Source organism: Ornithorhynchus anatinus, chromosome 6 (genome assembly GCF_004115215.2).
Source record: "Ornithorhynchus anatinus isolate Pmale09 chromosome 6, mOrnAna1.pri.v4, whole genome shotgun sequence".
Lineage (NCBI taxonomy): Eukaryota > Metazoa > Chordata > Mammalia > Monotremata > Ornithorhynchidae > Ornithorhynchus > Ornithorhynchus anatinus.
In genome coordinates this window covers 23,216,217-23,240,970 of record NC_041733.1, presented here as the reverse complement: position 1 = coordinate 23,240,970, position 24,754 = coordinate 23,216,217, and the positions used below count along the sequence as shown (strand labels likewise).

At 40.8% G+C, this 24,754-nt stretch overlaps 1 protein-coding gene across 10 annotated transcripts in view; it reads left to right on the top strand.

The window, feature by feature from the left end:
* Positions 1-24,754, top strand: part of MBNL3 (muscleblind like splicing regulator 3) — a 157,683-nt gene that overhangs the window by 117,177 nt on the left and 15,752 nt on the right. For 6 of the 10 annotated variants that reach the window (XR_003760470.2, XR_003760469.2, XR_003760468.2 and 3 more), the window contains exons 4-7: positions 6,384-6,584; positions 7,446-7,682; positions 17,607-17,754; positions 21,192-21,227. Coding sequence is in view for 6 of the 10 variants with exons in the window: in XM_029067323.2 (XP_028923156.1) it covers positions 6,384-6,584; positions 7,446-7,682; positions 17,607-17,754; positions 21,192-21,227 (622 nt within the window). In the remaining 4 variants the exon portion in view is untranslated. Of the gene's footprint in view, positions 1-6,383; positions 6,585-7,445; positions 7,683-17,606; positions 17,755-21,191; positions 21,228-24,365; positions 24,412-24,754 lie in introns of all 10 variants that reach the window. The other 4 variants (XR_485922.4, XM_029067324.2, XM_007666221.4 and 1 more) reach the window with 2 other exon arrangements.

Below are 24,754 nucleotides of genomic sequence, written 5' to 3'. Positions count from 1 at the left end.
TAGTCAATTCCTCCTTGCAAATTCTTGGGCCTAAAGCCTCATGAACTAAGGCTGACCCATTATTCTCAGTTTGTATCCCCATTATCATCATTGTTACCATCATCATTCTCCTTAAATAACTTCTCTTCCAGAAAGACTTCCTTGATTTCATAGTTCAAGAAGATTCATTCATCCAGTCATATTCAGTGTTAACTGTGTGCAGAGCACTGTATTAAGTGCTTGGGAAAGTGCAATACAACAATAAACAGTGACATTTCCTGCCCACAGTGAGTTTACAGGCTAAGGGGGTAGAGAGATGTCAATACAAAAAAATAAAATTACAGGTATTTACATAAGTGCTGTGGGGCTGGTGGGGATAGGGGGAAGAGCAAAGGGAGCAAGTCAAGGTGACACAGAAGGGAGTGAGAGATGAGGAAAAGTGGGGCTTAGTTTGGGAAGGCCTCTTGGAGTAGATGTACCTTCAATAAGGCATTGAAGGGAGCGAGAGTAATTGTCAGTTTAGAGGAGTTAGGACATTCCAAGCCAGAGGCAGGATGTGGGCTAGGGGCCGGTGGCAAGACAGGTGAGATCAAGGCATAATGAGAAAGTTAGCACTAGAGGAGCAACATGTGTGGGAAGGAGAGAAGCAAGGTGAGGTGGCAGGGGGCAAGGTGATGGAGTCCTTTAAAACCAATGGTGAGAAGTGGTTTTTTTTGATGAGGTGGATGGGCAAGTTTTTGAAAGTTTTTGAGGAGGGGTGTGACATATCCTGAACATTTTTGTAGAAAAATGATCCGGACAACAGAGTGAAGTATGGTGTGGGAAGAGGAGGCTGGGAGGTAGGTAAGGAGGCTGATGCAGTAATCCAGGTGGGATAGAATGAGTGCTTGTATTAAAGTGGTAGCAGTTTGGATGGAAAGGAAAGAATGGATTTTAGCAATGTTGTGAAGGTGGAACAGAGAGGATTTGGTAACAGATTGAATATGTGTGTTGAATGAGAGAGAGGGGTCAAAAATAGGCACATAGTAAGCGCTTAACAAATACCAACATCACTATTATTATTATTAACACCAAGGTTATGGGTTTGTGAGACAGGAAGGATGGTGGTGCCATCTACAGTGATGGGAAGGTTAGGTTTTGGATGGGAAGATAAGGAGCTCTGTTGTGGACATGTTAAGTTTAAGGTGACGGGAGGACATCCGAGTAGAGATGTCTTGAAGGCAGAAGGAGATGTGAGACTTGGAAGGAGGGAAGGAAATAAGTGTTGGAGATGTAGATTTGGAGATAATCTGTATAGAGGTGGTAGTTGAAGCCTTGGGAGTAAATGGGTTCTCCAAGGGAATGGGTGCAGATGAAGAATAGAAAGTGACCCGGGACTGAACCTTGAGGGACCCCCACAAGAAGATTTCTTTTATGCTAGTACAATCATTCCCTTCTGAGTTCTAGAAGTGAATTTATTGACCTCGCTGACTGTTTATTAATAAGGGTGAACGGCCCTTGAATGACCCTACTGGTTTGGGGCTTCTTAAACATGAGCTCTTGATTATTCAGGAGCTGCTTATCCAGTTTGTGGATTAGCTAGGCCAATGCTTTTCCCCCCTTTTTTCCCCGTGTGTACTGTTCACATCCCTATTAAGTATCAAGGGGGGAAAGACTGTGAGAGTGCAGGAGTTGGGTTCTCCATGATATCTACTACACTAAACTTGTTTGTGACTCTCCTCTGAATCTCTTCTCCCTCCCCCACCCTTGTCTTAGCTTATTTTTTCCTTTTTCCATATTTGTTCCCATGCCCCTTCTCTCCCTTTGGGGAAGTCTTTAGAGGGGAAATATTTGCGAATAGATTCTGGCATTACTGCTTCCTAGCACCCCTTTCCTTCACCCCATATTCTCCTTCCTGGCCTATGGGCCCTATGTAGGAGATGTGTCTGATGATCATTTATTAGTACCAGTCCACTTCATTGCTCCCATTTCTGATTGTCATTGTCCATTAAATGTCATTCCGCATAATTTGGATTAGCTCTCAAGTTCTTTCTCTAGTTATAAAATCAAGGAAATTGTCAGCTTCTCCCCACCTCCATAAACACACACATACAAGGGTCAGTTTAAGATTCTGATGTTTTCTGGACAGTGTATGAACTGGTGCACCCTTTCCCAAGCATTCCTTGGGACTGGTGACTGATTCATGAAATGGGTGTTTACTAATTCTAGTCGAATAAAAATCTTCAATCATGGTCTCCTTGATATAGTCATCCTTCAGTTTGATGCCAAATATTTGCCAGCCACAAAAACGTTTAGCAACTTACTCATACCCCATGGGGTTTAGGAAGTGAATCAGATGAAATTGGCATTTTATATTGCACAAATCATTACTCACACAGGATCAGTATCTATTTGAAGATTTGGTTATAATGCTGAACCCTCACTTATTCATGGCACAGAATTATAAATCCACTATTAGAATGCATCTTGCCAGCAATCCCAATTGGTAGAGACAGTTGAAATTAAGGCTAATCTTTCTCCTTGATTTGACCTTGAAATATGTGGCAGCTCCCAAAATATAGAGCAAGAAAAAAAGACCGCCTTTTGTCTTATAACAGTTCCGGAAAAGATCCGGGCATTTTTCAAGGAACCAGACAAGTTCAGAGTTCAAGTACAACACTGATTCAAGTATTGTGGTCTTTCTCCTTTAGAGCAAAATTACTCCCCAGCCCATGTTGGCTCTAAGATGCCTGAAGTTGGCATTATTAATCTAAAACAGAATTAAAGTTGATTGGTAGAGCTGGATGTGCAAGATTGCAAAGAGCCTGGCTTAACCTATACTTTTTAGCCAATGCTATCAGCCTTTCACTGCCAGGATGTTCAAATTCACTGAAACACAGCAGTGCCCTGGAGCAGGGGTGGTGGTGGGAACACTGAAATGTCCACTTGAAAATGAATGAGGAGCTCATGAGTTTCTGCCTGTGCCTCAGGGCAGGGAAGGGAAAAACATGCTTCTCCTTAATAAACAGTGCTGCAGCCAGGGATTTATGCCAGCAGAAGAAATGGTTATGAAACCCAGGATACCAATTTCAGAACCCGTATTTACTGGATGAAATCTCTGCAAATGTTTTATGATGAAGTTTTATCAGAGTTGAGTTCTTTGAGGAAAAAAAATCATTTAAATGCTAGGCAATTCTTAAAATATTCAGCTGTGTAGTCTAGAATTGAGTTTATTTCATCTGCACCCCATTCCTAAATCTTGACAAACCTCGGTAGCATAAGACAGCTACTCCATATTGATTAAATGGCATATCAAAACATCTTGAAAAACCAGGGGTGTATTAGAATTTGTCTTTGAAACCTGAAAATAATTAAGGAGTCAAATGTTACAAGTGAGAATGTCACAAATGGGTTGTATTTGGCATGATTGCTTAAATGATGGTCATTATGGGCAAGGAATGTATCAGTTTATTGTTGTATCACACTCTCCCAAGTGTTTAGTACAGTGCTATGCATCCAGTAGGTGCTCAATAAATATGATTGAATGAATTAATTAATGTATATTAATGTATATTGCTTCTCAGGACCATAGTGTCGAGTGGAAAGAGTACGGGCTTGGGAGTAAGAGGACATGGTTTCTAATCCCGGCTCCGCCACTTGCCTGCTGTGTGACCTTGGGCAAGTCACTTAATTTCTCTGCGCCTCAATTACCTCATCTCTAAAATGGGGATTAAAAGTGTGAGCCCCACCTAGGACAACCTGATTACCCTGTATCTACTCCAGCGCTTAGAACAGTGCTTGGCACATAGTAAGCACTTAACAAATACCATTATTATTATTATTAGGATGCAGAATACTGACTATATTCCCCACTGATTCAATAAACTAAACAAACCTCATGGTCACCATAGTTGACTCACCCAGTTCCCAGCGGCGGTACAGTCACTTGTGCAGACACACCTAGTCTTTAAAAACAGACCTGAGCCTCTCCCTCCCAGATGATTTAAAAAAAAAAAAAAGAAACAAAAAAAAACCTCAAGTAAGTATGCCTAATGTAGAGGAGTGACTGACAACTTGGGTAACTGAGAGACATGTTACTTTACTGATGGAATTACTAGTATGATGAATAGGGCTTTTCATGTTTAGCCATTCAGTAAAATGACCTTTCTGTCCCATAGTCTGAGGAAACAATAAATATCCCTCCAGCAAACTTTGAATCCTTGTTCTAACATTTTGTTGTTGCTACCTAGTCACCTCCCATATGCTCTGTTTTCTGGCCTCCTTTTCTCTTACTGGCTGGCAAACATAATTTCTAAGAACCAGGGAGACATCTTTCATTCAGAAAGTCCATTCCATTTGTAACCTCATGCAACACAATGCCTAAGAACATTAAAATTATTCATTTCCAGGTCTGCAAAAAGCCCTTCCCCACTCACCTAGAAAATTGTCCGGGAACTGCTATCACTTATCGGAGAAAGCAGTGGTTTATTACATTGTCAATTAGTCATTGTCGTATTTTTGAAGCTTATTGTGTGCAGAACACTGTACTAAGCGCTTGGGAGGGTACAATATAACATTCCCTGTCCATAGTGAGTTTGCAGTCTAGAGGGAAGACAGGCATTAATATAAATTACATTTAGAAAGCAACCATGGACGAATAGGAAATATTTACTTTTGTGTGACTCTGAGATGAAATATGAATTGTCTCAGATTCTAAAGCATTGTTGGAAAGGAGATACCCATTAAGAATTAAAGGAAAATGTCTACTGCTTCAGCCTGCCATTACAGTTATTTACGTCACATCTCATTTCTTGATATGCATGTTGCATTTACCCCTTGGGGTGATGATATTAATAATAATAATAATGTTGGTATTTGTTAAGCGCTTACTATGTGCCAAGGACTGTTCTAAGCGCTGGGCTAGATACAGGGTAATCAGGTTGTCCCACGTGAGGCTCACAGTCTTAATCCCCATTTTACAGATGAGGGAACTGAGGCATGGAGAAGTAAAGTGATTTGCCCACAGTCACACAGCTGACAAGTGGCAGAGCCAGGATTTGAACCCATGACCTCTGACTCCCAAGCACGTGCCCTATCCACTGAGCCACGCTGGTAATTGATATGATGCACAGTGTTCTCAATGTAGTTAGAATTTATCATGAATTCCACAAGCAATTCAGCTGCAGGTTTTTATGCCTGTGTAACAAAATACCAACTCCTTGTACCTCAAATGATTTGCTTTATTATCCATGGCAAGTCATATTGTTTTGTTCATCTCATCCCAATAATGTCATTTCCAAAGGAGCTTGAAGCAGTGTGGCCTAGTGGCCTCCTCCACTTGCCTGCTGTGTGACCTTGGGCAAGTCACTTAACTTCTCTGTGCCTCAGTTCCCTCATCTGCAAAATAGGGATTCAATACCTGTTCTCCCTTCTATTTAGACTGTGAGCCTCATGTGAAACCTGATAATCTTTTATCTACCCCAATGCTAGGTACAGTTCTTGGCATACAGTGAGCACTTAACAAATACCACAATTATTATTATTATTATTGAAATTGCAATATTAATTTGTACTGATGAAGGAACTCATGGTTGGAGCTCAAAATATTCTTGAATAAAAACGTCCTTCACACCCCTCTGGAGTGGCTAAGCATTACTGTCCTAGTTTCACAGTCATCGAAACTGAAGGTTAAATGATGTATCCAACCCTGCAGTGAGTCAGACTAGATTTGGATCCCAGACTTCCAAGGGTTAGACTCCTAGGAGCCAGGATTAGACTTCCAAGCCTCTGGTCCGACCCTGCAGTTCGGCTGCCAGAATGACTTTGAGTCAGTTAGTGTTGCTTAAACACTGTTGTCCATCCACACAGAGTGCTCATGTTGACTTTTCTGGGTAGCTCATTCTAAATCACAAATACCATCTCCTCTCCGAGATAGGGATGATTTCAAATAACTGTCAATGCGGCCAACTCTGCAGAGGCCATTAGAGCTCTTTTCTCAAAGGAGAAATGGAGTTATACAAGTCCATTGTGGAGCCTGTTCCTCATTCGGGTATGCAAGCCATTGCTGTGTGAAAGCTCTGCCTTTAATAGCTGTGGTGTAAATGTACCAATAATGTTGGTGTTCATCTAGAGAGGAGAAATTCATCAGCGGATTAAGTTAAGAATTTGCAATTGCCTCTCTCGGTTTTTTAATTTGGTCATTCGGTTCTAAGGATCATCTATGTCCGTGTACCTGTTACTGACAATCAAGGAACTTTGCATTAAGAAAACATCGCATGCCTAGGGATCAATGTGAGAAAGACACAAGACAGTAAATTAGGATGCGTTTAACCCTGCTATGAAACATGGCTTGTGGAGGAGGTCATTAAGAATTAGGGTATGTCAATCAAGATGCTAGTGTTATTTTTCATTTCCTTTTCATATAGACTACGTTTCCTGTGACACCATCACTTGCAACCAGCCCCACCATGGCTTTCAGTCCCTACCTAAGTCACGTTTCTCCTGGAATGGGCTTGGTTCCTGCAGAGCTTTTACCAAATACACCTGTCCTGGTTTCTGGAAATCCTACTGTTACAGTACCGGGAGGCTCTGCGGGTCAGAAACTGATGCGTACGGATAAACTGGAGGTATTTGGACAAAAAAACATACTATTAAAGGAAAATCACTTTAATGTAAAACTTTGTATTCTGAGACTTGGGCATACTATTTTTAGAAAAGTTTTTAATTTTATGCTACTATCTGAATATTGTACTGTTGAAGATCTCTTTAAAATGTGTCGTATGGAATAGCTTTGTGAATAGATTAAGTCAACCACTGGTTGTTGGTTTTTTGGGGTTTTTTTGGTATAAGAATCTGTTCCTGGATAATTTTTCAGAAAAGAAAATCCAAATGGAAATCTAGACCACTTTGCTTTATTGAAGCCTCGCTCCCACACACCACATGCACATACCCCACTTAAATAACACTAATAACTTAAATCACTAGCTGGTTCTTCTCAATTTTGGCACTATTGGCAGCCTCTTAAGTACACATTATTGGATCATAATGGAACCTAATCATACATATTGTTGTGTAAATCCGTCATGGTTTCCAGGTCTATTGTGAAAAACTGTCAGTGCATTAATGTGAGATAAAGACTCATCCATCATGTCCTTGAAAAATAGCTACCCATGCAGACAATACTGATTTACTAATCAGTTTGTGCAATAAATCCAGCATTCCAAATAATTCTTTTTCAGCAAATATTTTTGAGGCATGTGATCTATGTGATTAAAAGCCAGCATTTTAAAATAGATGAGAATGTTGTGTTTTGTATTTTATTCTATGTGTAGCTCATTCTTTAGATTGTATACCAAATTCTTTATTCTAAACTTAGTTTTACCATTTTTTTTTGCTTAGGTATTTTGGTCCAATTATATTTAGATTTCTTGACAAAAATAATTCAAGATGATTGTATATCACTGTAAATAATGTGATTTTTCTTTAAGGTTTGCAGAGAATTTCAGCGTGGAAATTGCACACGTGGTGAGAACGATTGCCGTTATGCTCACCCTATAGATATTGCAATGATAGACACAAATGAAAACACTGTTACAGTTTGCATGGATTACATCAAAGGTCGATGCTCTAGGGAGAAATGCAAGTACTTTCATCCCCCTGCACACCTGCAAGCCAAAATCAAGGCAGCTCAACACCAGGTGAACCAGACAGCTGCGGCTGCAATGGTAAGTAAGAGCAATATGTCCTTTTATTTTGAAGAGATCACATTTTACTTTATTTCTTTTTGAACCAGTAATACACACGTTGTTAAACAGATTCATTTTACTGTGTGTAGAATTGGTTTGAAAAGACTAGTAATGAATAAAGAACTGGTGCCCTCTTAAGGTCCATCCCTTGTCTTTTTTTTCGACCCTAGGCTTGGTGAGTTTTCTAATCTGTAATAGCCCAGCACTGAGGAAATTGATTGTGCAGTGTATTGTTTTCCTGCTCTGATGTTAAATGTGAAATGCCTCACCCAGTGAAGCAAGAACAGGAGCCATAAAAGCAATGCTTGTGCCATAAATTCAAATTTAACTGAGAGTTAGGCCTTGCTAAATATTCTTCTCACCCAAGTCTACAAGTAAATTCTTTCTTATGAGTGGAAAACCCCTAAAATAAGCAGTGGTAGCATACCTTCTGACTAAGCACCTTTGAAATTAATAAGAAAGGTTCCCTCCTCTGAAGAATTGACTTCCTATACTCAGCTCTGTACGAGGGCTAAATGAATGTTCCAGGAGTCGAGTGTGACAGTAATTTTCAAGGGAGAAGAGGCCAAACTCTCTCTGAGGATGGGTTCTCTGTATCCCTGAGTCGCAAGTACGAAGTGACTATTACCAGGTACGTGGCCTCTGCTGATGAAATGGAAATTCTCCCTTTTTCACAGTTTCTCTGTAGAGTACTTGAGAGGCACTTACCTGGTCTTAACAATAATAATAATAATAATAATAATAAATACTAGTATTTGTTAAGCGCTTACTCTGTGCCAAGCACTGTACTAAGCCATGGGGTAGATATGAAATAATCAGGTCAGAAACAGTCTCTGCCCTATATGGGGCTCATGGTTCTGGCATATTGCCAGAATCCTAAGGCTGTTACCTTTCAGGTGCTACAGGGGTGTACTTCTTTCATGTAGTGACCCTGCTGCTTCAGCTTGGAAAGATTTTCAAAAGGAAATCGCTGAAGTAGTGTAGCAACATTTTGAGTTTGCTGTTAGAGGGGCTGAAGTGCTCTGTAGATTTTTTGGGCAATACACCGACCCAACCATATGAGCTCTCAGTTCTTCAGTTTGAAATATCATTTCAAGAAGAAATTCTAGGGAGTAAAACTCACATTTCATATTGTGCATTTGCTGTTGTTATAAACTACTAAACCCTTACCTATTTGCTATGGGATACTTAAATAAAACTAATAAATGTTTTATTCATGGTTCTGGGTTCCGTTACAACTAATCAACCCTATTTATATTTCTATCGGCTAGTAGTTCTAAAACATTTATGGATTACATGTCACAGCATCCTGGCTTTTAAAAACGGTCTGAATTATTCATTAACTTTTTGAGGTCTGATGCATTCGCTTTTACCCATTGAGGAAGTATCGGAGAAAAAGGAAGCACTCCATCCTGCGGGAATCCCATCAGGGATGTCATTTTGTTTCTCTTCTTAATTGACTTTCTAATTCAGGGAGACTTCTGATTCTCAGGAAGCCATGTCTCAAATTCATTATTACTGTCTTTACCATACTCCAAAATGGCAGTTTGAATCTACTATAAAAAGGAAATTCTTAAGCAAGTAATTCTGTAATAGGACTTTTTCATTGTATGAGTTCTATTAATGCAGTCAGTATTTTTAAATGTTAAAGCTGATTGAGGTGTTTTAGATGACTAAAATTCGTTAGTGGACGAATTAACTGTAGCAAACACCCCATGTTGTGCATGCTTAGTCTTTTTTTAATATATTGTATAATGCATTCATTTTTTTTTCTCTTCACCTACCCACAATGTTGCTCTCCTTTTGACGCACCTTTGCTTGCTGTTTTTCGTTATTGTGCTTGAACCCTCCCCTTGGCCCATTGCCATCATGTGCTCGCTGCCTGCTAATTAAGACTCAGCCAGCTGTCAGATCACTGAAGCGACCCCTCGAGGCAACCTTTGACCTGGTACTTGGACCTTTCACCTTCTTGCTTTGCATGTAACCATCTTAGACTGCATGAATACCTTTCCATTTGTATTTTGTGTTACCCATAAGGAGACTGCCCATGCCAATCTGAAATGTTATGGCCTTCAGAAAATGTCTTGACCCGGGAAGAGTTTGCATTTTGCCAAAGGGTTAATATTGACTTCACAGCAAGGAGCTGCCCTAACGCTGGTTTTTGAGCAGTTTAATTAGTCCAAGAATTTGGGGGAAGAGGTGGTCTTAGGTGATTTTCCTTTTATAGACCATTCTTTTCAAACCACAGCTGTGGTATTTGTAAACTGTGATGTGAATCATCCATCCAGCACATGTTTGGTAGCTTGAGAGAATTTTGAAATGCCCCATAACCTAAGGGAGGCAGGTGGGTCTGGAGAAAATAACCTGGAGCAGTCAATGAGAGACCTCATTCTTGGTTCTGCTACTGGACCGCTGTGGAGCCTAGGCAAGTCAGTTAACCTTTCTGTACTTCAGTTTCCCCATCTGACAGGTGGAAGAGAAAGTACTTTTCCTCATCCCCAGCCTCCATCTTTCCTTCCTCTCAGCCATTTAAATCAGAATGACTGTTTGGTGTTGATCAGGTCTTAGATAATTTTGGTGTAGTAATCCTTTCCACCTGAAGCTGAGAGTCCATCAACATTTTTGTTATAGACCCTCAGTTATTAGGGAAGTCTTAGATTTTTCCAAATAAATATGAAATGTGCCAATTGCTAAAATTTTAAATCATTTTGAGGATTAATCCTTTTGATTATTATCAATTTGAAGTTTAAAACTGGCCTAATGGGGAGGTCACAGGAGCTGTTGAGTTGAACTTTTTAAAAACATGAAAAGTTGGGGCCCAGTGATGCTCAGGCAGCCATGTAAATTTTCATTTTAAAGGAAGAGGGAAGTATTCATTCCCATTCAGTGGTCCTGAAGTTAGAAAAGGCTTGGGGAGAAAAAAGGAAATGGAGTCGTGTCAGTGGTCAGTTCTGGAAAACTGGCATGGGAATGCTGTTTCCAATTCTGCAGTGTCATGAGGCAACCTTGTCAGTTCTCCAGCCTAAGCAGAGTTTTAGTGAGTCAGTACCTAGGTGAGACTCTACAAAGAGCAGCTAAGGCAGCACCAACTGCAGGAAACTGTCTGGTGATTCATTGGATTTGGTGCTGATTCTCTCTGAATCAAGCATGAACGGGCTACTGGAGATTCTGTCCTTTTGAGGATCCTTAAGAAAGGCATCATGTTTGCCTTTTGGTTGCCCACATATGGACTTATCCAAACTTCAGAGCCCTTTGTCCAACCAAACAGACCAAAGGCATCCTCAGCTATGTATAGATTTAAAGAAATATGCTTATTTGTATTCAGTTTGAAAACCTGTAATTTTCACAGGGGGAGATGTTGAATTAACCCAACCATAATTTTTGTTCCTCTCAATGTTTCAAAAGCACATTTCTTGTTCTAACTGCGTGGCTCAGGTTTTATTTGGATATAGTATGGAGAAATCCCATTTTATGTTCCACTGTTCTTCCTCAAAGGAGAAAATGGCCTTTTGCCACCTGGGAGAGTCTATCAGTGTCACCCCGTTGAGGGTAATCAGTGGCATAACGAGGCAGGGGGAGCAAAGTGGGTTTTAGTCATGGTACTAGGACCTAGTACGGCCAGTGGGTTTTTTTGTTGTTGTTTGTTTCTGGGGGGTTTTAATGCTATTTGTTAAGCGCTTAACAAATGTGCCAGGTGTTAGGCAGTGGGGTAGATACAAGCTAGCCAGGTTGGAACAGGCCTCTGTTTCCAAAACCTGCTCCCACCCACACAAGGCAGAGCCTCCTAGGGCAGTGACCCAAGGGGGACTCTTCCCCCACCCCTTCAGGGTAAGTAGCCATATCAGGGCTCCAGGCTGGAGGGCAGATAATTTAAAGAGTAGAACTACCTGCTGCTCCAGTATCTCCTGTCCTTAAACATCCCCTCCCACGACTGAGCCCAGGGCAGTGTTGAGTGCCAGATCCTTTGCCTTCTGGGCTCAGACCCTGGAAGGGAAAAGGGGTGGTTTAAGGAACAGAACTACTGGAGCAGCAGGCAATTCTACTCTTTAAACCCTCCCATCAAGCCTGGGGCTGCAAAATTATGACTTGCTGAAGGCCACCAAACCTTCTTCAACAACCTGGGGCTAGTGGAGCAGCTCTCACAGGTGCAACCCAGATCCAGGTCCATAGTCCTGTGCCCCTGACGGCTTTTTTCTGTAGCACTCATGGGCTTCCAGAGGGGTATTTTAGAGCATGCTGCAACCTAGCTGGAGGAAGGGAGAGAAAATGGTTGCCCTCCCAAGCTCAAAAACTAAGCGCTGGAGACCAGGAAGGGGGTGCCTGGTGCTTTATTTTCCCCTCGCACATAAAGATTCTAGATTCCGAAGGTGAGGGCTTCAAAGTCAGTTATCTTACCTCAGGCATAAAAATGGATAGCTACACCCTTGATTGGAATAGCGGGCATAGAATGCTTTGTCGGTATAATAATAATGGTGGTATTTATTAAGCACTTACTATGTGCCAAGCACTGTTCTAAGTGCTAGGGTAGATACAAGGTAATCAGGTTGTCCTAAATGGGGCTCACAGTCTTAAACCCCCTTTTACAGATGAGGGAACCGAGGCACAGAGAAGTTAAGTGACTTGCCCAAAGTAACACAGCTGACAAGTGGCGGGGTTGGGATTAGAATCCACAACCTCTGACTCCCAAGACCGTGCTCTTTCCACTAAGCCATGCTGCTAGTCCTGGCCTGGTGGCCCAGTTACCCAGTTGTCGCCACAGGAAAGCACAAAGTATTAGTAAACCCAAAGTCACATACTACCATGAAACAACTAGTCTTGCTTAGTCTTAGTAGTGAACAGCCTGCTGTGTGTGTGTAGATGCTAACTTTTAATTTGGAGCTCAGGACTAAAAAAGGGACAAGAATTTTGGGCAGGGGGATGAGACTGGAATGGACACAGGATTCAGAGAAAGAATAGGCTAGAAAGCCTGATTGTAATCCCTCATGTTTTATAATAATAATAATAATAAAGATGGTGTTTGTTAAGCACTTTTTGTGTGCCAAGCACTTTTCTAAGCACTGGATCAGAGAACTGAGATGTGCAAGTCTGGGATTCCAGTCCAAAAAGCTGTGGGACAGGCCTGGGGATGGGGGGCATTACCCCCATTGAGGGGATACCTGTGTACACATAAATCCCACCAAAGACCAATTTCTAATCCTGCAAAAGAAACCTTGCCCAGTTGATGGAGGGCAGGTAATGCCTTGAAGCACTGAAGTAACTTCATTGTTTTGGAGCCTTTTATATCTTACCATTGTTTAGTGAGGAGACTACATCAGGCTAAATATGATCCCTTGCTCCTCTGTGACTCAATCAATCAATCAATGGTATTTATTTGGTACTCACTGTGTGCAGAGCACTGAACTAGGTGCTTGGGCAAATACAATACAATAAAGGTGGTAGTCATGATAAGCAAAAATTAAAGCTGTAGTCCAGGCTGAATTGGTTTATAATAAAAGTCCTGAATGCATCAAATAGTTGCTAAAACAGACTGTTTCAGCATATTTTCCAGCAGAAAGACCTCTCCAAAATTTCCAGTTAATTCCTGATTGAAATGTCCCAACATGCCTTTTCCTAATAAACTTAACTTTGTTTCATCAGCAAGCACTTAATCATGACATTTGGCCAAAGAAGAGAGGGTAAATTTTTCTTTCTCCATCTTCAGCTGTTCTGTATGGACCATATTCAGGATTTCTTCTCTTATGGTAGAATGTCCTTCACAAATGTTAGATAATAGTAAATAAAATGGGTAATATGGATAACTTCTCTACATGTAAAACCATGTTAAGTAGTAAGAGCTGTATTATTTCACCCTAATATATGAGTAAGAGGATTTGCTGTAGTTGGTGGGAATGATAGGGTAACTTAACATTATCAATAATTTTCTTAAGTACTCTTCTACAAAGCCCTTAAAAGCGTTTTGAAAAATAAATAAACCTTTTTAAAATTACTGTCTCTTCTTTAGTCACAGTTTTGGGTCCAGAATGGCCAGAATAGTTCAGGTAAATGAAATCTACTGTTGGTCCAAAAACCTGTGTGATTCAATCTCATCCCCCAACATCTGCCCACAATTAAAAATATCTATCAGATTTGAGTTTCATTTCCTTTTCCTTCCTGTGGCTGGAAGTGCTAGGAACAGTGACAGCTCCAAAGGGCAGAAGGTGGGCGGTGGGGATAAAAGTGGAGAGTGAAGAAGTGCTTGAATCATCTACAGACTGTATAAAGAAGAGTTAGTTATTCATCAGCAAAGGTCTTAGAGACCTTTGAAAACCTGGAGTCGAACTCACCCCAGCCTGTCTGGGTCTGTGCCTGGCCTGGTTACCAGCACCGACCTGGCTACTATGGCATCATTCAATTCCAGTGATTGCTGCAGTGTGTACAGTGTTGCCCTGTGGAGTTGAACATTCCACTGAGCTCCTTGGAAGTGAGGTTCTAGCCATTCCAGTTTGGCAGTGCTATGGACTCCACTCCGCACTAGAAACAGGGGATCCACAGTAGACCAAGAAGTATTGTTCTAGCACAGCCTAAGGTGGACTGGATTCAGTTTTGAGTTGACCCAATCTAGCGCAGAGGGCCTCTGTCCCAGGAAACCTGTGGGCAGAGACCTAGAGTCCAGGGACTTTACAGTCATTATGGCAAGTTGAAAAATTTATTTTCACATATAAGGAAGATAAATATCTGTAGATTTTCTGTCTTTTTCCCATTCTCTAATTTTTTTTTTGGTTTGTTTTCCTTTGAAACATCCTCCCACTCCGGACCTCCTTTGGGATTTTAGGTTTTATAAAGATTTGAGTCCTTTCCTTTTGCTCTCTGGGTGGTGTGCTGCTTCACTGGAGAGACAACTAGCTTCAGCAAAGGGTTCACTCGTGCCTCACTATAGAAAGGAAATGAAACCTGTGGGATCTGAGAAAATCTAGAGGATTCCATCTGTAATCAGGCGAGGATAGCTGCCTCCTCTTGTGCTCTCTCATTCTACCTTTTGAGCAACCCGGGGAATTAATCGAAGGCTTCTCCTTGAAAACTTCCTTGGGTGATCCTTGTCACCTTTGTAAGGGGAGATGCTGTCCTCTAGGAAGAAGCTGGGTTTCAAACAGTATGGTTTGTTACAAGTGTTTGAATTAAAGTTCTTGTCTTTAATTGGTTCCCTGAATTCATTGACCTGCAGCTCAAAGGCATTGTGATCCCAGAGCAGATTTGGCCCATGCCCCGAAAATGGAACCTTCCTTGAGCTTGGGCTGTTGCAGCCTGGCTTTCCTAAGTACTTGAGCACTCAGGTGCACACACTTGAGACATGTGTCCACAAGTCTGCATGTCAGTTTCTGACAAGCTGAATGTATTTGGTAAAATTGGATTTTGCAGCTCAACAGCCACCTGCTGATTAAGCCTCCAAGTTTGGCATCTACCTTAAGTCATCAAAAAGCAGCATTGGTCAGGCCTTTGTAAAGTGAATTTTGGGGGGCATGGTCTGCGTTCTGAGTTGACCAAAATGAAATAGGAATAGATGGGATTTGTAGCGGTCTAGAGAAAAAGGTGGCTTTTTATTTGAGAGGACCCTCTCGTGGGGAAGGAGCCAGGGACTCCTTTTTAGCTCATTATGGTCAGGGAACGGGTCTGCTAATTCTGTTATATTTTCATCTACCGAGTGCATAGTACAGTGCTCTGCACATAGTAAACACTCAATAAATACCATTGATTGATTGAGGTGCCACTCTTTGGGGCAATAGGATGGCGTCTCAGGCTGTGAGGACACTTTTCCTTCCTCTTTCTCCAAGAACCTGAGAAAAGCCAAATTCTTCCCAAATGTGTAAAATGCATATCTCCTACTGACTTAAGTAGGTGCTTTGGGATCTAATTTAAATATATGTGATTTCCATTGTTAGTACACACAATTTTGCTGATGATAATAATAACTAAGTGCTTATTCTGTGCCAAATACTGTACTAAATCCTGGGGTAGATACCAAATAATCAGTTTAAACACAGACAGGGACTCACATGGGGCTCACATTCTAAGTAGGAGGGAGAACAGGAACTGAACCCCTCATTTTACAGATGAGGAAACTGAGATGCAGAGAAGTAAAATGACCTCAAGGTCACGCAGCAGGCAGGTGATGCAGCCATAATTAGAACTCAGGTCCTCTAGATTCTAGGCTCGTCGTGGGCAGGCAACCTGTCTACCAACTCTGTTGTACTCTTCCAAGTGCTTAGTACAGTGCTCTGCACACAGTAACCACTCATTGATAATGATGGTGATAAAGGTCCTCTGACTCCCAAGCCTATGCTCTTTCCACCTAGCTGTACTTCTGCCAATGAAGAAGTCCAAATTCCCACTTTAAATTTCCTGGATAAAGAAGAACTAAGCTTTGTGAGATCCCAGTATTTGACTTGGACCACTAGTACAGGGTCCTGATCAATTATGGAAAGACAGGGATGGGGAAAGGGATTTATAATGAAGCTACCAAAATCCAAGGAGAAATCGGCCTAACATTTCTCAGATGAGCAGTCTCCTATCACAGTTTAAACCCAATATAAAGCATGTTTCTAAACAGTGAAAAACTGTTGGAAATTTTAAGTCATATTCTATAATGTATGGTTTTGTTTATGACACTGTCAGCTGTTTTCCTTGTATAGATTCTCAAAATTGTGTCTAGCCTTTTCTTAACCTTTCATTAGTTAAAGCTGTTTTGTTTTACCTTACTCCGTGTCTCGAGTGCTCTTTTCCTAATTTAGGAATGTTCCAAATGACAAAGGTTTTCAGCCTCTGATGTGCCATGTTTCTTGCAACATAGGTTGTTCCAAGAGAAACTAAACAGAAACTTTGTCTGCCCAATACCCTAGTGTTTAGGGAGGACTATGGGAAATGGAATTACCTTCTTGCACACAGTGAGGGCCTGTCACTCATCAGAAGTGTTCCTGCCTCCTCAAGAATGTGACACATAGGTAGTTGTTGGTGCCGGGACTGTGTTTAAACAGTGACTTATTTGCTGAGAAAAAAAGTGCAAGTTGTATCTTTATCAAATCTGAACTGAGGCAAATTTGATTGAGCATAATAAGTAATGTAGTATGTTTTCACAGCAATAGAAACCAAAGAAAACACATCTTACGTGGTAATATTCAGTATGTAAACATCAAAATGTGCAGAACCTGATCATATCAAATTGTACATATCAAACTGCACAGCAGGCATTTAAACACAAAAAGAATTGCCTATTTGTGGCTTAGAATGGATGGCACCTGCCAGATAGAAAAACTAAGGGTCTGAACTGACAGTCCTTTGTGAAAACCAAACAACCTCTTTGTATGCTACCAGTAGAAATGGTCCTTTATTTTACAGGAACAGTGACACCAAGTTCACATTTGGCTTTTAGGCACAACCGATAAACTGATTTTTTTAACTAAGCCTCTTAAGCAAAGACAAGCTTCTGTCATTTCTCTGTTGTATCTGTTGCTAATCTTCTCATTTTAATAGTCACCTATTCAGTTTTTCTTAGCCGTTATTATAAAATGCTTGTTGCCTGCAACTGCTTTTTTGTCGTGGCCTACCCAAAAAGAGCCCTCTCTTTTCTCTGTGCATAAAACAATAACATTGAAAAGCTCCCTTTCTTCTTTCCAACATTTTATTTTGTTTTTAAAGTGTGTTTCTCTCCTTATTTTCTTTTTTCTCTGTCTTTTACTAACTGCTTCTCTAGAAAACTTAGTACTTCATAAATTTACTTTGTTGTGATTAGCTGCTCTGTTATTGTCTTGCAAATTGGACACAGTTGCAGGTGATTCTCAGGCCCGACTTCATATTTTTGGTGCATGCTTTTTGCTCTCTCTAGTCTTGGACTTGGTATAACAACTCTTTAATGTGATCCTTAATCCACAGGCCCTGCCCCCTGGTGCACTTCAACCTTTACCAAAGAGGCCAGCACTTGAAAAGAACAATGGTGCCACCACAGTCTTTAGTCCAGTTTTCCACTACCAACAAGCTATAGCTAATATGCAGTTGCAACAGCCTGCATTTATCCCTACAGGTAAGGAAATGGTCACCTTTCATGATGATCTCTGAGCAAATGTCGAGTATAGAAATACAGGATGTCTGTTTAAATTGGAATACACCTAAGAATGCCTGGGAATATTTCTGTAGAAAACAAAGGCAGTTTGATATTCAAGTATTTTCCTTGATGGCCTATATTAGAATAAAGAGATGTGTTTTTATAGTATTTCTGAAAAATAATAGCATTAATTAAACTAGGAAAAGTTTCAACACTTTTCTCTAATTCGTGCTTCTTGTTTCTCTCCTCTTATGGTTCAAATTGAGAAATTCTAAACTAATTCCTGGACTCTTGGGTAGTATGTTTATATGCCCTTTCTACCCTCTAAACGTGACTTCCCAGTTTTCAAACCATGGATCAATTCAAGCTTTAAGAGAGTCTTGACAAAAAGACTTGCCCTACTCCTTGAGTCCCCAAGAATCCTTTAATTCTTTGCAAAACAGAGGGAGCAGGTTCTACCCTGTGACATTTAAACTACAGGCTCCTTAACTTAGAAACAGGGTAGTTTAATGCCCTCCCAGCCATTCCGTCACTTTCTTTTCTGGAACCTTGGAATAGATGTGCTTCTCCTCATATGAATCCATGCTTAATATCCCCACATTTTTGTAGTTGGAAATGAAAAATGCAAAATCAGTCTATCAGTGGCATTTATTGACTGCTTACTGTGTGCAGAGCACTGTACCTATTAAGTGCAAAACTGAACTTTGTAGAAAAAGGCATCATCTATGAGGGAAATCAACTTTCTTTTGGGGTTTGGGTGAACCCCAAAATTTATGTAAGTCCTCATTAACAAACCTAATACAAGCCTTCTTATTTTCAAGCTGTTTTAAATGGAATCCCCATTTTTTGGAATGGAAAAAATCATTCAGTTTTCATTCATTTTTGTATTCATTTCTAAAGTTTTGTCCACTTGAATAAATATACAGTGCAGAAGAGAAGCTGTTATGCATCTTGAATGGAAATTGATACTTAATCTGAGAGCAACATTAACAGGACCAGAACCTCTTTTTTTTTTTTCCGAAGAACCATATAGCTGAAAGAAGGTTTTCTAGCGAGGAGGCCTATCCAGCAGGAGAATGCCTAAATGTTTCAAAACAGATGATTGCCCATCCTATGCATAATTTTAAAAATCCCCTTTTTCAGCCACACTCAAACCCATAGGTAAACTTCACCATCCATCAGTAAATAGCTCATCTTTAAATGCAAGTAATAACTGTGTCTTCAAGTTGAGAATGTTTTACCCTCCCATGGTAACCTCTTCAGTGTTCAGACATTCTTACCATCAAGAAGTTTTCCCTGACCCCTAATTGAACAGTGTACAAGTTTTGGTCATTTCCTTTTTTTTAGGCCTCCGTGGAGATGGAGAGCTAGTGCTGAGGCATTAGTGTCCAGAATATGAGACTCACATAATACTAGAGAAGCAGCGTGACTCACTGGAAAGAGCACGGGCTTGGAAGTCAGAGGTCGTGGGTTCTAATCCCAGCTCTGACACTTGTCAGCTGTGTGACTTTGGTCAAATCACTTAACTTCTCTGTGCCTCAGTTACCTCATCTGTAAAATGGGGATTAAGAATATGAGCCCCCTGTGGGACAATCCGATTACCTTGTATCTCCCCCGGCTCTTAGATCAGTGCAGGGCACATAGTAAGCACTTAACAAATGCCATCATTATTAATACTAATGAATGTATTTGTTAAGCACTTATTATATGCCAAGCATTGTACTAAGTGTTGAGGTCGATTCAAGATAGTCGTGGGATACAGTCCCTATCCCACATTGGGCTCACAGTCTGAGTTGAAGGGAGAACAGGCATTGAATCCCCATTTTGCAGATGAAGAAACCTAGGCTCAGAGAAGTTGAGAGACTTGCCCAAGGTTACAGCAGGCAGGTAGCAAAGAAGAAATTAGAACCTGGCACAAGCTGTTTGCACTAGACCACATGCTGCTTCTCCCAAGCAGAACATAGTTTCTGTACAGATTCCAGAGATTTATTCATATGGCTTATAAAATCTCTAAGAAGGGGGGGAAAAATTCAAATCCTCTAATACAAAGCATACTCCCCCCAAAAAACCCATAAAGAGTATTCCTGCTCTCAGCAATTGATAAAATAGCTTGTTCTTCCAGTTAAGAATGACTTTTCTCAGAAACAGCAAACTCATCCCGCATTTTGATATATACAATTTAAAATGTCAGACTGAACTCCTAGTGGTTTAGTACACATCAAAAGTTGTATGTTTTGCTGAGGTTTAGGTTGCGGTTTCTGAACAATGATTGACTTGTTTGTCATAAAATACTGGTAATTTGGTTCACACACCAAGCCTCTAATTTCCAACTATGCAGTCACCAGAATCCAAACAAGAATACTAGGCATCTTTAAATGAAATCATTCCATCTTTATATTTATTGAACAATCAGAACTTTGTTTCAGGAGAAGGAATTGTTTTAAATCTCCTTGGGTTTTAGGAGAGTTGCAGGTAAGGGGAAAGATGTTAAAAGGAAGAGGTTGATAACAGATAGCAAATGTTTCATCTCTGAGCTGCTAAAAAGAATGCATTAAAAAGCATGCCAGCATCTGAAAGGAAAAATGTAGGAAAATATATTTAATGAAATTTTTCTATCAGAATTTGCATGAATCTTATGGACTGATAAATGTGGTAGAGGGTGCCTACTTTATACAGAGCACTCTCTGCAGGAGTTAATTATAAAACAAGAAGAAGAGATAGTCACTGCCTATTGCTAGGAATGTGCAGTCTGGGTGCTAGTATTACTTGGTTGAATAAGTTCATTACTGCCTTTCAAATATATTAAAATTATCAGCCAAGGCTCTAGTTGTTTGAAATCTATTTTTGCCCAATTATAGTGTCACCTTTAAAAGAACAGGAAAAAAAAGATGTAGGGTAATTCTACCACAGTGAATTCTGCCATTCAAATATGTTAGAGTCACCAGCTAAGACTGTAATTAATTTTGGAATCTATTTTTACCCTTTCCAGATTACCACTTTTTAGAGAAAAGAGAAAAAAGATAGGTAAATTTTATCTCTGTGAATTCTAAAAAAGTAGGTAAAGTCTACTGCCACTTTAAATGATCCAATTGAATAGGTGTTGTACTAAAATACATCTTCCCTTCTTCCTATGGAAGATAAGTGCACTTAGAATTCAATTTCCCCAAATACATTGTTTCAACTGATAAGTTTTTGGGAAAGAAGGAGAAACTTTCTGCCAAGGAGTCCAAGAATTATTCTGGCCAACTATGTATTTAAAGCAAAATTTAAATGATATGTCAGTATTGCATGTGCTCAATAATGAATGCTGCCAAGAAAATGCCTGCTTTTTAGTTAAAGTTATTTCTAACACTAAAGCTTCACTAATGAAATATCCCTTTTGTTCATCTTTCCACGCTTCCCTGCATGGTGTACAGGGTCAGTACTGTGCATGACACCCACTGCGAGTGTTGGTAGGTTTTTCTACACAAACTTCTAACTTTCCTAAACTGCAAGAAATAGAATACCTGGGAGAGCAGGGTGGCTGAGCCGTGTGGCCGGGCCTGGGTATCTTCTGTCTTCTTTCAGACAAAAATGGTCTCAAGCCTTTCATTTTTGTTCATGATAGTAGAATAAAGATAGTGTCCATCTTGTTTTAATTGATTTTTTAAGAGGGACTTTTGACAATATGTTGGCCACCCAAAAATAGCAAGGAGAACATTTAAATGAGTGTCATATTATGTCATATTACATAGCTAACCAGGTTTCTCTGCAGGTCTCAGCTACATAAAGAAGGACTTTGCATCTTTAAACAGAATATTTAAATAGTTGAGCCATAAAAGAATGAACTGGAACGGGTTTGCTCAGTCCCCAAAATAATATCCAAGTTACCTTGAGAATGGTAGTAGAACCCCCCTCCAAAAGTCAAAAGAAATTTGAATGTGAGTCTGGCAAAGCAACCCAGTTCATTGCTCAGCTCTTAATATTTTCACTGACCCATTGCCCCACATCAGTCCCTTTCCGGCTGCAGTAGCTGGTCCCAGAGGAAGAATTGAGAGTGGCTCCTGGTCCAGCACCCTTAGCAGTTGGGATTTTTTTGGTTCAGTCCAGATTTGTTACCTTAATGAGACACTGTGAAACTTGCCTACATGACAGCAAACTAGCATGGTGGCAGAGGAAAACCAGTGGGCAGCCGTGTTGTAGCGTCTAAATTGGATCCAACCTTCAGAACATCTCTTTGATTCTGTTTCTTTTGAGTTCATACATTCTAATGTACTGAGAGAATGTTTCTGGCCAAAATGTTTGTTTACTGACATGTAGCCAGCCAGCGAGGTAAGCTGATACACAATCCCTCTTACACAGTCTCTGTACTTTTTGGGGGCAGGGAGAAGGAGAGGGTGGGGGGATATGTTTCTTAAATTAGTCTGCAGTATTTGCCCAAAATGTCTCTCCCCCTTTTTGGGTTTATTTCAGGCAGATGAGTTTTCTGGGGCATGAACAAAAAAGTTTGAGGTCAAGTAGTACAGTGTGTCCAGGAAATGCACTCCTTTAGGCATACTCCGGAGAGCAAAACCCAAAGTCCATCTTGTAAATTTCAAAAGTGTTGACAATTCTATCCATTGAGTCGTAATAGGTGTGACCAAGCATACGTAGGAAAGACCTACTCTTCCAGTAGCAGTTATGTTTTTAAAGATACTAGATTGTGAAATTGGATCATTTCTGCCAACTTGCTGTACTCTTCCAAGCGCTTAGTATAGTGCTTTGCACACAGTCAGTGATCAATAAACACCACTGATGGATTGATTTGAAATTTTGCCATCTCAGTTCATGGATCCTTTTCAAATCCTGTTCAGGGCTGTGTGTCAGACCTGAATCTTTACCCTGATTTTTGACTCCCTCTTCTAGCCAGGCATTGCCTGGCCACAGTTTCTATTTCTGTGAAATGGGAATAATAGTCCTTTATATGAATGTTTTATGGAATGATTGAGAAGTAAATGCAGAACATTTTGAAGATGAAGATCTCTATTTAAAGACTGCTCCTAGTTTAAAAGACCTATCTCCTCTCTCCTGTGACTGCAGTCTGCCGAATCAGATATTCCTCTACTCCCTCACTCCCCAGTCTTACTCTACCTAATTCAGAGACCGGACAGTTTAATTGGTCCTGGGAGAATTGACGATGGGAAATCAGACTGAGCGTGCTCAGGGAGCCCGCTAGTATCGTGATGCTCTGGGAAGGTTCGTCCCACTTAGCCATTATCTCTACGTACCAGTTTGTCTTCTACTCCGGGATAGAAAAGAGGCACAATCTCATGTCAGGCCTTGCCATCCAACCAATCTATGACCTAGTTAGCTGGTTTCCCATGTACCTGTTTCCATAGTTTCCCTTCCTTTCAAGCTTTCACATTCTCAGTGCCACCCAGCAACGGGCAGAAGGATCTTCCTTCCCCCTGCACTCATTTTTCTGGGGGGAGAAGGCATCGATTCTGCACCCCAGTGAATACTAGATCAGTGATCCTAAAGGTCCTCTGGGAATTAGGCTCCTAAAGGTTGCTCATGAATAACAGGGCTTTCCTCTTCTGATGAAGGGAGAGGGCGGGGAAGGTGTCTTTCACTCTGTGGCTTAAATGGCCATTTCCCCATCTGATCTTGGGGAGAGCATCAAGCTCAATGATATTCAGCCTAAACCAGACAGAATTCCAGGGTTAGGCCAGAGCCACCAGAGCCAGGTCAATTTTTTTTCTTTAAGAAAGGATAAAAGGAAAATGGTGGAGGCAGTGCCCACTAGAACCCTGGGGTCAGTGTTTGCCTGATTCTATGTCAGGCAGGAGCCATCTGTTTAAAGGGTCTGCTGTCCTCTCTAGACTCTCCTCCTTCAGTACCACTGCAGGAGATTTATTTGCAAATGAATGGAAGACCGACCCCTCCCTTCCCACCCCCCAGTAATTTAAAGAAGTGCCTTCATACTTTGATATTGTCCTTGTTGGTCCAACCGGGAAGCTACCTGATCCTTCTGCCTTAAGTGCTCCTCATTGGAATGCAATTTGCATGTTTCAATTCTGCTTCCTTTCTAATGCTGCATCTAAAGAGCCAAAAGAGCAAAAAAAAAATACCTTAACTGTCCGCCAAAAGAAAGATTGCAAGCGAGGGCTCCAAATGGATAGCTCTAGATTTTTCTGTTCATTTCGGTAGCAGCACGGTTTCTGCCTTTGCGCCATTGACTCTCTTGGTTTCTCCCCAATCCAATCTCCTGATGTTAAGTAGCTAGAGGAGATTGCGAATTACTAATGCACACACATGCCATTACGTATATGTTCCCAGTTTCAACTAGACACCAGAAGAGAGGATGTCCCTACAGTAGAGAAGAGAGGAAACCATAATAATAGAGAAGAGAGAATGTAGACAGAAAGAGATGTTGCAGCTGCTAGCCATATTATCAGTGGTATCGTAGCTGTAACGTGTGCCATGAGGACAATATGTTTTGTCAGATATTTGCTATGAAGTGCACCATGTACTTGAATCATAATTGGGCCAAATTTTCTAAGGAGTTTGCAGCAGGTACACCCGTAAAAACTCATGCACAGCTCACTCTGTCCTGCTTTTCTGCTCACCAGCTGTGTCACCACTGACTTAACTCCCCTTTTGGGCAATACAAGCCAGGTAAGTACACACCTACCTGTCCTTTCGCCCATCGCAAGCTAGGTGACTGTACATAGCACTGCTACTGGCATACACAATCTGGGTACCTGGGCACCCACCTATCTATTTGCAAGGCGTCTGCCAACCTAATGTCCTATTTGAGTGTGCAGCCTGGTTTAACTACCTGCCTAACTCCGTGTTTGTGTGTGCAGTTTGCCCTTGCCAAGGCAGGTTTTTGCGTGTGCACCCACCGCACCCTCTTTTGAAAATTTGGCCCTTCAAGTCTAATACATCATTGTTCTGCTTATAAATGTACTAAGTGTTGAGAATGTTTTAGTTTTCCTTAATGATAATTGTAATTGGC